Source organism: Alligator sinensis, unplaced genomic scaffold (assembly GCF_000455745.1).
Source record: "Alligator sinensis unplaced genomic scaffold, ASM45574v1 scaffold847_1, whole genome shotgun sequence".
Lineage (NCBI taxonomy): Eukaryota > Metazoa > Chordata > Crocodylia > Alligatoridae > Alligator > Alligator sinensis.
Window position 1 is genome coordinate 425,804 of NW_005842797.1, and position 13,615 is coordinate 439,418.

General features: G+C 40.8%; 1 protein-coding gene across 8 annotated transcripts in view; it reads left to right on the forward strand.

Annotated features, from left to right (window-relative positions):
• The window catches only part of BBX (BBX, HMG-box containing), a 212,652-nt gene that overhangs the window by 182,694 nt on the left and 16,343 nt on the right, over positions 1 to 13,615 (forward strand). For 7 of the 8 annotated variants that reach the window (XM_025191232.1, XM_025191233.1, XM_025191235.1 and 4 more), the window contains one exon: positions 3,582 to 7,425. In XM_025191232.1, coding sequence (XP_025047017.1) covers positions 3,582 to 3,669 — 88 coding nt within the window. In that variant the 3' untranslated portion in view covers positions 3,670 to 7,425. Of the gene's footprint in view, positions 1 to 3,581; positions 7,426 to 13,615 lie in introns of those variants that run through there. The other variant, XM_006035079.3, reaches the window with a different exon arrangement.

Consider the following 13,615-nt stretch of genomic DNA (forward strand, 5'->3'; position numbering starts at 1 on the left):
AGCGGTTATGCTCTGTGAGAACTGACTGGCTTGAGAGGTGCTATCCAGGACACGTTTTAAGCTGGCTAATAATCAGGAGCAAAATTAATTGTGGTTTAATATATAGGTTCATTTAAAAATGATTTATTACAGTTTAACAGATGATAAATTTACTAATATAGTTGATATGAATCGGTAAGACTATGGCAGGGATTCAGTGCACCCACTAGTAGGCCCAAAGGTGTGTTATCCCAGTGACTGAGGCTGTGTGTAGATGAAATGAGGGGCGTGTGTGCACAACGCTTTAAAGCGAGCTAAATGCTTTTGTACTGCTTTAATGGTGTCAGTGTTTGCATGCCTGTTGCATATTGCGCATTAATTCCAGCCGCTGTAGGAAATTTGGCAGTGTAATGCACCTTAAATGACTTGGGGCGCAGCAAACTAAAACTCCTTCAGGGAGTTTTAGTTTGCTGCCCCTACAGCCATGGAGTACAGCACTGGGCTCTGTGCGGCTCTGCAGGAAGGCTCTGCCCAAGAAAAGAGGTGAACCTGATCTCTCTCTCTCCTACCCCTGGAGCCTGCCTGCCTGCCTGACCTGCACGGGGGTCCAGTGCTTCCCTTCGTGGCTGCGGTGCCCCCTGGGACTGCCTGAGCCAGATGCCTGTGTGCGCGGGCCGCCTGGTGGGGGGGCCGCCGCTGCTGTGAAGGAAAGCATCAGCCCCTCCTGCAGCCCAGGAACTGCTCCGCCCACTGGCAGCTCACCCTCCCCTCCCCACCAGAGAGGCAGGTAAGTCAGCAAGGCATGTGCACAACACGGGGATTTAATTGGCCCTAAATTGAAGTGGTGTTTTTTAAAACCCACACGCCCTGAATCACTAGATTTCACTGTACAAAGGGCCCGATTCTCTCTTGCACTAAAGCTGCTTTATATCACTGTGGCAGCATTAAGTGGGTTCAGAACACATCTGCACCCACGCTTGCTTTAAGGTACCTTGACATTGGTAAAGCAGTTAAAAAATGTTTGTGTAAAGAAGAATTGGGCCCAAAAGGTTTTCTTACTAGATATTTGAACTCACTTGTGATATTTTGTTTTTTTGTTGATAAAAAAGAACAAAGATGTACCATCTGTTCAAATTTAAAAGGTGAACTGCAAATGAGATCTCAAAGTCCATCTGCGTCAGTGATTCAGTTTAAATACCAGCATGTCATTCTGGCACAGATGGACTTCTTTGGCAGTTCATCTCTATGAAACCCAGCTCATGGGTATTATGTGCAGACTAGCACTGATATAAAACCACCATTTCCTTATGGTTGCAGTTGATGAAATATCAGTTCTTGTAAAGTTCACGTTGCATCTTAGGGGGACCAAAATGCTTTGCTATCTGTAGGACACTCAGTGGTTTTTGTTTTACTGTTCCTGGAATGTATGAAGTATAGAGAGGTTCTTGGTGGTGTATTTTACCATTGTTTCTTAAACCTTGGGGATCAATTTGTGGTAACACCTAATGCATATTTCCTTGCATATGTTACTAGATTTGCCTGTCACTTTGGGGTGTGTTCATTTATTAGGGGTATGTTTCTGAGAAATTTATGATTCCATCAATGTGCTGTTTGTGTTACTTGTGTTTCTATGTGGAGCTGTATCTCTCCCTTCTGCAAGTCCTCACCCCCAATGGAGCTATCTTACAGGACTCGGGTTCAATGGAGCTGGGTTCCTCCAACTACCAGATCAGTCAAACACACATACATACATACGCACACAGATTAACAGGGCACGCCTGAGCTGGGCCGGGTTATTCAGCATTGACAGGCTAACACCCTCATATGCCTTGAACTCAGTTCATCCCTTATTTCAGCAGAACAGCAGGACAATAATAAATGCAGTTAGACACACAAAACACACACACACTTAACAGAGTATGTCTGAGCAGGCTGGGTCCGATCGGCACTTTCAGCTGATACCCTCATGTGCCTCAAAACTCAGCACATCCCAATCTCTTGTCACAATGGTCCTAGTAACTCCCTTGATGAGCAGACCCCACTGTAGCTTTGGGCAATGCAGGGATCTTTGGCTTAGGTAAAAGAAGCGTTGCTGCAAATCATATGGGGAGGTCCAGAGGAAAGAAGCGTAAGTGAAGTTCAGAGAGAGAGTATAGCAACCAGCTTGACCATAAAAGTTATTTATTGCTAGGTATATGAACTTATGATGATACCAGTAGTAATAGCCATACAAGAGACAAATAAAACAGTTACAATACTACATAGTCTCAGTTAGGTATTTGGGGAAGTATAGCTCAAGTTTGATCAGCAAAAGTCAGGTTTAGAAAGCTGTGCCTGGAGTAAGAGAGTGAAAGTCAGGTTCCTGGAGTCAGAGAGAGAGAGAGAGAGAGAGTTGGGGTCTCACCACTCAGTGAAGTTTGAACCAGTCGAGGTTCCCAAGTGTTTGTTGGAGCTTGCAGACAGGCAGAGCCCTTGGCATGATCAGTCTTGAGGCAGAAAAGGAGTGGAACTAGTGCAGCTTTTGGATCCAAGCACCAGGACAGAAACTAGAGCTTGGGTAGGGGGTTTTGTAGAGAATGATCAATGGCTCAAGGGAGAACACTAGGTTTGTTTATGGGTAAACGATGGCTCCTATGCTGGATAATAGGAACTGATCACCCCTGGCCATGGGTGGCATCACTCTGAGGGAGCTCACAATACAGACAGGCAGATTCAGTGTTTTGGGTACCAATAAAGGAGTCATTACTAGAATTGGTCTGATAAATGCTGAGCTGTGTGTGCGCAGATGTAAGCTGATTAGCATTTGGAGCAGGGATCCCCCATCATGCAATGCTCCCCTGCTTCTCTGCTCCCAGAGTTCAGCGTGGTCCTTTGAATCTCTGTTCTCTATCCTGAATGCTGATGAAGGTGCTTTCCTGCCCCATCTCCCATGTAAATGAGTTGCCATCCGGTTCCATCTCCGATGTAAATGAGACCAGGGGAGTTGCTTCACTCCTATCACCCTTGCCTGGAGGGCTTTAGGTGCGTCTCCCACTGAATCTTCATTGTCTTTTGGAAGTCCTTTCAGGCAGAGGTGGTGGGGTGGAGGTGAGAGTCCTTTGTGAGTCAGACAGGCTGGGCGCTGTGCTGGGGTTCCCCAAGAACATAGAGCTGACAGGTAACACACAGCAACAGTCTCTTCAAGCAAGTAAGCAGTACTCTGTTTTTCAGAGTTCTTGGTGCCACTTATGGTATCAGTGGCAGTACTTAATGTATTAGTTGGATTGTATTTTCTCTTGGGCATTTGTCCTAGTCAGACATGATTAGGAGTTGTTCCTCTTGACTTCAAATATTTTGCATTATATTGGGTTCTATCAAGAGGATGTTTATGTGGCTGTTTTCTTGTTGTAGCATGCGTCAAAATAGGCAATATATAACCCAGTGGTGTTAAGGGAAACAATAGCAGCAGAGGTTTATGATACGGTAATAAAGTTATAGTAATATATGACATAGTAATGCTGTGAATGCAGTTCATCCACAGAGTCTCATCCTTTCTGTTCTTTGATAATTCTTCCTTACATTCTGCGGATGATTACAGGTGGCTTTTCTTTCTTCTTTTGCAGAAGTCAGAGGGCCACACCTCTCCCACATGATGGACAGCCAAAAGAAATGTCTCAGGCTCCAGTGCTTATATCCTGTGCTGACCAGTGACGCTCCACTTTATTGTAAAATGTCGTGCTTTACCTAATATCCTAGCCTTGTCTTTACCAAGGGAAGCTAGTCAGTCCATATGATGGAAAATATAGACTGCAAACAAGTGCTTATTGCTCTGACTGGCCCAGATTTCACTGGAAGCCAGAACTTAGCAACTTGGGCCAGGTCCTCCAATCGGAACCCAGTATGTAAGAGGGTGGTGTTATTTGTCTAATAATGAACATGGAATGATCCTGGAGCTTGCTTTCTATTGAAGGCTTTTAAACGGTAAATAGGTGGTTTACATGATAAAGGCTGCCTTTACTGTAGCTCACACAGCATCTCCTTTACCAACCAGAGTATGGAAAACTAGTTTCATATAATATCTAGTTATTCTAAACAAAAATACAGAAAAAGAAGAAAAAAAAACCTGACGCACTGCACTAGTTATTATTAGATATTCTTAGTCATTTTTGTACATGAAGATTTAAGTTCTAAGATGGTTTATATAATAGGTTATGCCTACATTTATATTGTAGAACGAATTTAAAATCTGTTCCGGAGAACTCAAGGCAGCATGGACATATGTACCATTGTTAGCGGTGTTTGTGCAGCCATGTGGTCCAGATGTTCTGCACTTTTATATTTGCCACCAGAGTGGTAGTTTACTGGCAAAAATTCTGACAGGCTATGTTTTTTTTTTTTTGTTTTTTTTTTTCTTTGAAATTTAGCATGGAATAACCAGGAAGATTTGCATTAGAAAAAGAGGTGATGTAAGGAAAGAATGGTACTGCAAACAATTGACTTGTCTTTCATGCCTTGGAGAGGGCTCCTTTATTTTTAAATAGAGGTCTAAATGACTGGGTGAATTGTTCATATAAACAAAAACAACAAAAAAAGTACTACAGATACATTGTTCAGAAGTGACCTTAGTATTACTTGGCTGTTCTGAAAACCTTGAAAACATGACTTTTCAATATACATGCACACCAATACATATAACTTTTACAGACACTGGCATTGTTGTAATTGCTATGCACAGTCTAAATTGAACTAGTGGGTTGTTTAAAGAGACTATTATAGTTTGTGTTCGTAAGGTGGGTGAGTTGTATGCAAGTAAGCCGTGACAGAAAAATAATGTTTGACTAAATTTAGGCAGAGGTCCACCTGCCAGTTTCCTGTCTTTGCTTTTGTTTGGTTTTTGTATTCTGCTTTTACAAGAACATCCCAAAAGTCAGACCAAGTGTATCACTTGGCCTGCATCTTCACTATCTTGACTTAAAACGCTGTATAATCCAGGCAGTTGTTTGCTACCAACAGATGCAAAACGGTTATTAGAAATGATTCCTAGACTTAAAAAATCAACAGGGTTCTTCAATAGCACAAGGTCTCTCCCTACTTTTTGCATCATAGCACAAAGAGTTACCAAATTGGTCCCCAGCAATAATTTTCTATTGGTCTTCGTCATACTGGCTGAATTTTTGATAGTATTAGGTTGAGTTTGAAGTTCTTTAACTTAAGTCTTTAAACAATGAGAGTTTACATGGTTCTATCAGGCATTCTTATTTATACTTGACTGAATTGAAAATATGTTTCTGGGGTTATTTTGTAATTGTAATTTGATGTAATAGCCATATGGACAGTAACTCTATTAATACTTACTAGATGTAGCCTTTCATCGTTGTAGATGTAAGTACAAGTCTTTGGTTTCAGTGTTGGAAAATGATGTACAACATACCACACAAGTTGTAACTAGTGATGAAGAGTTATTCAAAAGCAGATAGCTGGGTAAATCTCATTTAATACAGCACCCTCAAAGATGCATGTATTAGAGAAAGGGGAGAAAAAGGAAATAACAAAGTTGTAAGTTTAAAAGGCTTTTTTGAAAATTCAGGTAAAAATAAGACTGGTAAAGAGCCCCCAGCTACCCCATTTTAGCCTACAGTACTATTTTTAATAAAGTGTTATTAATATTTTCTAAATTATTTTAACGCAATGAAAAAACTGTCAACATTTAAAACTGTCAGGTCATAGCAAGGTGGCAGTTGGAGTTTTGGACCACTTTATAAATTATAATTAGCTGAAATCCAAATAACTTATAGTGCAGGCCATTCACGTTGACAATGGTACTAACTTACTTCTCTAGAAACCCTTAGAATAGATATATTTTTGCCAGAGCACCCCATACTCCTTCGACTTAAATTTCAATATTGTTCCTTAAGATATTTCTGTATATTAATGGTACCTTTTTTAAAAGAAACAAAAAAAGATTACTTTTTTCTATGTGAATTAATATCTTACTTGATCTGCTTTTCCTTAACTTTCCCTTAGACAGGGGGTGGGATTGGGTCAATTTACTGGATATGACTGTTTTCAGATACTTATAAACCTTTTTGTAGATATGCTTAATTTTTAAGCGGTTAGGCACTGAGAGTAGCAGAAATCCTGCAAAGCTATATAGTTCACTAGACATTTGCCTTTGGTTCTCTGAGTGATGTCTTGATTTCAGTAGCTAGATCTTTTCCTGAATCTACTAGAAAGGGGTATCTGTATTTTCAGGTAACATTTGTTAGCACAACAAAACTTCAGACCAACATTTTACTGTATTTGGTTGGCTTTTCTTTTTCTTTTTGCTTTTCTTTTCTTTATAATTTTTGTTATTTTCAATTCCTTTCATTTTGGAAAATCATTATTGCTATGGTGTGTACTTCAGTATACCAGCAAACACTGTCACCCATTGACACGTGTCCACAAATGCCTCTAGAGAAGAAATTGTTGCACCTTATGTATATCTCAAGAAAACCAAAATATGATACTTTTCTGCTTCGTTTTTTCTGATTATGTTGTATCATACTTTACTGAACCCTTTCTAACCTAGCTAAAACCATCAATATTTATGCATTTAACCTTTAATTTCTGGATCTGAACCTGTGTATAAATCTTGCCTTTAAAAAAAACAACAACAACAAAAACCTGATTATCTTAGTCCTCCTCTATGACTTCTGGATGGGAGTGGGAAATCTTGTCTCAAGTGTAAAAAGGCAGTACTGTCCCAGTTTTCCTTGGCTTTTTATTTATTTAGTTATCTTTGATATTTCACATGTAGTTTTGAGGTATACAAAGTATACTATAGTAGCTGAAGCTACAGATATAAGCAGCTGGGAGAAAATTACTGTAATATTTTTTTTTTAATTTTATTAGTACTGTATATGATTATGGGAAAAACATTCTGCAAGGTATTTTGAGATGCAGGTTCTTAACCACCCTCCCTCCCCTCTCCACACACGCACACACATTAGGTTATTTTCCAGATATTAGACCAAAATTGATCAAAACCATTATGGAGATTAAACTCTGCTGTAATTATTGCAGTAATTATTCTCTTGAACATGCTGTGATTCCAGAAATAGAATATATTTATTTAAGATGATTGAATGCGCTCTTACGCTACTACAGTGTCCCAAAGTCAGAAGCTGAAAACTTTTCTTTTATTAGTTTCCATTCCCAATTGATGGCATTGCCGCGTGACTTTCAAAATGACAAATAAGCATTGTGCTGGGCAAAGGTGCTAGAAGAAGGGATTGATGGAAGTACCTGAGCCAGTATTGAAACTAGGGGTACACCGATAAGGATTCTCTTGGCCAACACCAATAGCCAATTATTCACCAGGCATATCAGCTGATACTCATCTGATAACCAATTTAAAGGAGCACAGCCAGGCAGCGTGGGGAGCAGCACCCTACAGGTAAGTCTGTGGAGGGGAAGAGGTGTAGGGGAAGGAAGCAGTGTTGTGGGGCAGATTGAGGCCCCCATGGTGAGGAAGGGAGTGGAGCAGGGGGTGTTGTCCAGCCAGGGCAGTGAATGGGACCCTGGGGCCAGCCCGGGACAGAGCTGTGGGTGACTCCTCCAGGGGATCAGCGTCCCGGAGCTTAAAAATGGTGGCAGGGGTGTTTGAACTAAAGCACATTGAATAAGCTTTAATTCAAGTTGCCATCACCACCACTTTTAAGCACGGGGACACTTCTAACTGGAGCACAGCCGAGTGGAGTGCAGGTGGAGGCAGGCTGCTTGCTGTGAGCTTGGGGCTCTCCACTCTGCTGCCTTTGCTAAAGGAGCCCCGCACTGGCCACACCGTGTCCTCTGCCCATCCAGCAGCAGTGTCAGCAGCAAGTTGTGCCTCCTGCTGCTGGAAGGACAGGGGACAAGTCCAGCATGCAGCTCCTGGGGCAAAGGCAGCAGGGTGGAGAGCCCCGAGCCCACAGTGGGCAGCCCACCTCCACTGTGTGCACAAATCTGAGGGGGGGGGAGCACATGCCACCCCATGCCTCCCTCGGGGGTGCATTCAGTGACAGGGAAGCGCCTCTCCCCCACGGCCCTGGACGAGCAGCCTGCAGCTCCATCCTGCTCCTTTCCCTGGCCCCAGGGTCCCACTCACTGCCCTGGCTGGGCCGTGCTCTCGGCCTCTGCCCCACTCCGTCCCTCATTGTGGGGCCTTGATCTGGCTCCGCACGTCCCTGCCCATCCACAAACTTAGGTGCAGGGTGCTGCTCTCCACACTGCCTGGCTTCATTCCTGGCCACGTACATGCATACAGCTGCACACGTGCACGTGGTGTTCAGGGGCCCCAGCCAGACGGCATATTGTATTTATTGGTGACATTATCGGCTACACCAGGCAAAAAAAGCCAATGACTGATGATATGAATTTTCTTTAATTTATTGCTGCCGATTTGATATGTCACCAATATATCGGTGCACCTCTAATTGAAATGCCACCTGCCATCCTTTTTTTCTTTAATTGGTTGTCACTTTGCTTAAGTCGCACAATGCTGGTGAGCAAGCTGCACTAGAAATCCTTATTAGAAACTCATGAGACCTGTAGTGCACCAGCAGGAGGGAGTGCATTAGGCAGGAAAACACCTTTATTTTTAAAGAATACATCTTTTAGTACAAGGTATTAATGTGAAGTAGTTCTAATTTCTGCTGCCTATTTAGCTACTGTATTCTGGAATGAGCTGAAGAGAACATCTGTAGTGGGTCTGTTTTAACAATGGCCTAGGAAAGAGGGCCTCCTCTCAACCAGGCAAGGTGGTGGTGACAAAAGGGAGCCTGGAAAAGAACAAAATAGAAACATCAAGAAATAGAGTTTGTGATGCTGTTGATTCTTGTCTGCACTCCCTTGTTTAATATTGATTTTAATAAGGCTACCTCTACTGGACTGCTTTAGTTTAACTTCCATTGGCTGTTAGCCCTCACCCTACAGCCCGCTCAGCCATTAATACTATTTTAATATCACTGTATAATTTTCCTTTTAGAAGAACAAGCTTCTTATGGAGGGAATGGTGTAAAGGTCACTGTACGGTGGTAGCCATGCTGTTTATGTTGCTGTTACATTGTTATTGTGTGCATTCTTGTTTGAGAGCTATTCTCACATTGGGTCAATGAGACTGTATTCACAACAACAGAAACTAGATCTTGTCAGATAGTTGACTTCAGATATTCCCAAAGTAATGCAGCAGTCCAAAAGTTCCTTTCAAAACATGTTCTGCATTACGTTTTCTGTCAGGATGTTGCCAAAAAATATAGTTCACCAACTCACACTTCAAACTGTTTTATCCATTAGATGCTATTTGCTGTGCGTTTTTGCCAGAGTGTAGAGCTGCTAGGGATCTGTCATATTACTGTAATTTTCCTTGGCATTAATTCTCACTAATCTGTATCGTGTGAAATCATTGTCCACATCTGTCAGAACTTCGACACATATTCATGAGGGGGGGCAGCAAAAAAATGAATGCAGTTAGGCTGTGGTAGAGAAGTTTGCTTATTTCCCTCAATTTTCCAGTACAGAAATTAGTGAGGTTTACACTTCTTGCCTAAATACCATTATAATTTTGCTAACTTTATTAAATTTACACTTCCATGGAAGACCACAGGCAGATATTTGCTGTAGCTTAAACTTGTCTTTCTGTTGGTCCTTGAATGCCGCAGTCCAGAGGCCCATTATTTGGTTCCACTTCATCAAAGCATCCAAACTTATGCTTAAGTAGATCCTTTCCCCAAGATGGCACTGTTATTACTACTTAGCATGTAGGATTCATAGTCATGGACTAGACCTCACTGTGCCTACAGTGAAGCATATGCTTGTGTGCTGTTCTGATTAGAGACATTTCTTGCATTGGGACCTTAATTCTTGTTATATTTAAAAATAGCGACATAGACTTACACTCATTAAGTTCTTCAAAAGAATTACTCTGTAATTACTGAGTGCAGACTACTACCAAGTACCAGACAGACACACAACACACTTCAGTGGAAGTGGATCTATTTTACCTTATATCTTATAAAATTAATTCCTTGACTAACCAGGCTTCCTGCAATAACACTCTAACCTACCTGGCAAAAGTTAAAAACAGTCTCCCTCCTCCCTCCCTCTCCCCACTGTTATTTTTTAATCGGTGCCCGGGGCTTTGAAGGGGACAGAGCAGTTTATGGAGTGGAGTGCAGCTGCAGCTTTTTCTCCGTTAACCAAGTATTCTGCATTTAGGAGTTGGCTCCTAAGATAACCTGAGGTTTTCTGATGCCATGTTATGAACTCTGTTTTCATAGATTTCAGTCTTTCCTTGCACATCACAAACCAGGGTGGGATTTTCAAGCACACCCGAGTTAGAAATGGAAGTCCTGTGACTGCCTCACTTGGACACTTATGAAAATCCTGTGCCTAAACAAGCCTTGCTGTGACCATCAAGTTTTCCAGTCTGTCAGCAGTTTTAAATGTGGCTGGTTTGTTATTGCCTATTTTCATAGGGCCAGTCTTTCCACCCTCACTCTCCCACATAATTCTACTGATTTTTGGCCCATAATTTGGCTTTATTCTGTCTTGTTTGCTGTAAACATGCTTTGTAATAGCTTATCTCCAGCCAATGGCATAACAGCGATTTCCTTCCTAGATGTATGTAGTTAAAGTCAATAAGCACATTTATAAAATGTCATTCTTTCTTTCAAAAACTTATACCTAATTTGATATTTTTAAAGTGCACATGTTAAGTCATGTGTATAACATGCTAAAGTACATTAACTGTGATCATGAAACTGAATAAAATATTTAATAAAATATTTGAAATATTTGAAAAGGACCTCTAAATAGATTTCTTTGTTCCCTCTATTTTAGCTGTCCACTATGTGCTTGTAAATAATTTCCCATTTAAAATGAATGGATACAGTTAAATATGGTAAAAATTCAGCTTCTGTGATATTTCATCTGCTTCAAGTTCAAGTCCTAGATGAAACAATGCTAGTAGAACTCAGATATTGCTGGAATAGGAAAACGTGCCTGAATTGAGTTAGTTTAGACTGCCATTTCTTCTAAAGATTGTTGGGTCCCACCCAGCACCTTTGAAAAATCCCAGCTGACCTCAACAGGTTTGCATCTCATGCACCTGCATGTGTTTGAGATCAGACCTTTACAGTGGGCTTATGCTGATGAAGTGCCATTGAATTCACTCAAGTTAAACCATGTCGCCCTGGAGTAGCAGCAGCAGAGAATCAGGCTTTTTGTCTCGCTTGCTCATTGGATTTTTGTCTTCCAGGCCTGCTTACAAATTTCATCTACAGCCCACACAAAATTGGCTTAAATCACCTTTAAGTAACAGAGCCCTTGCTTCATTTGTAGGCCCTAGACATTAAAGGATTTATACAAAAACTGATTCTTCTACACCAAAATGAGGCTTGCTGTATCATGCTTATGTTGTGGAAGTGCCTCAGAGCTTCAGCCAAGTTTGGCTCCATTTGAACTTGAGCTGTTTCCAGTCTCACGCTAGATAACTTAGATTTTCAGGGTCCAGTCCACCACTCCTCATGCACCCGAAATGCCATTGATTACATTGGGATGTTTTTGATGTGCAAGGAATGCAAGACGGTGCCCTTGGTGGAGATGGAACGTAATGCTCCGACTACAAAGAAAGAGGACGGCAGTTATCAATGTGCATGTCATCAAGTGACCACAGGAGGTGCTTTTATTAAAATCCTTTATATCAGTCAGAATAGCACTGACCTGAATCAAAAATGAATACTAGGATTTAATCAGCTATGCTCAACAGTAAGGGCACAAAACTATCCTGTGGAAAAGGAAGGGCTTGTCACAATGAGCAAAAATTGCCATGGGTTTATCTTCTTATGAAGAGAATTCCTAAACCTTTCATGCCCTATTGTCTGACATATCAGGAAAGTTGAAATCACCATCCTTTTTTTTTTCAGTTCAGCGTTATTGTCTTTGTTTCATTACTCCAATTTAGTCTCTCTTGCCTGCTTGCATTTTGTCCATGCCAGCAAAATGTCTTGAAATGTATTTTCAGTTGACTCCCAAGTGCAGACGATTTGAAACCCAGCTCTCACTTGTATTGCTTCTTCCAGCTGCATGGCATTATATTTACATTCTAACTGTCAGGTAAGGTAGATACATGCATTGGTTTGTGACAATATGGAAAAAAACCCATTTCATCCTGCTGTAGTCACCTATCAAAATTCTGACATTCTACCCTGATGATCTAGTTTTCCACTATTTAAAGTACATGTCTTTTGATGTGCAGCTAATCCTCCTATTGCATCAGATTTTTTCCAAGTACAAAATCATAAAGTGAATACAAAAGTATACTCAAGCATTCCATAACCAATCTAAACATCATGGGACAGTCGAATCCTCAGTAGGACACTAGCACTTTGTAACAAAACATGATACATTATATATTTGCTGCAAAGTTTTGTTTTGTTTTGATTTTGTTTTTGTTTCCTTTTTTCAAAAATAAAACTTGTAAGATACAAAGCCTACCATCTTATTCAGTGTGAGCTTCTTTTATAGACTATTTCTGGCACAGAATCTATAAGAATTTGAAGTTACAATAATTTTTCAAGATTTAGTCTACAGTTCAGCTGCAGCTTTCCTTCATTAGTTGCCTTTCATGAGGTTGGCATGTATATTAGATCTTCAGCAGAAGTTTTTTAGCCTATCTCCATCAGTTTTTATAACAGCTGAAATTGTAATCCATTTTAAGTTAGACAGCATCTTGTTTCATGTATAGCAGTGCTCAAAAGCATCCTGTTTCTCATCCTTGAGGGCAAACTGATTTAAAAGAAACTCAAGAACCAAACCAGTTAAATTAGTTCCTAACTAAAGTTGATTGAGTGCTGACCTCTAATACTTTAAGCCAATTGTAGCATTTTTTTAAATCATTTTAAATGCCTCTGGTTCCTTTGTTAAATTAATATCCAGGTACTTTTTCTCAGCACATGCTACAGGTGAATATAGTTTTTCATTATCAACAAAACATAAGGCGGTTTCATGTCCTTGATCTCTGTCTGTGAGTGCAGATAAGGTGTTAATTTGCTTAAATCCATTATATTTCAGGCTAAATGTATTCCTGCAGCAAAGAAAAAACAAAAAAAAATACATTACACGTTGCACAATGACTTTGGACTTGTAAGAGGGAGCAACGTTTTATCCCTAAACAGCCAAATGCTTATGATTTATTGAACCAACTGCATGGTTGGGACAGATTTAAACAAGCTTTCAAGTATCACAGTACACTTCCTGGGGTCTCTGGGAGAGAAGCAGTCATAGCAGACCTAAACAGCAGATGGAACAGAGGCTCAAGTAAAACTCCTCCACGTGTAAATAAAAATAGTATATAAGAAAGATTATCAAGTAAACTGAGAGGTCTTTCATGTATTTCTTGGACGATTGCGGATACATCACTTCAACACTACCAAAATGTTTACATTCAAATTCAAAGATTCCAAAATATACAAGGGACACATTCTTGGACTTGTCACAGCCATTTCATGCTGCTTTTGAGGCCCAGAAGAGCCTTAAACCCAGGCCAAGGGGCCAATAGGGCCTTCTATGTTAGGGAATCCTTCAGAGGCACAGAGTCAGCATAGTGGCCCTTATGCGACCTACTTGTAGTGCAAGG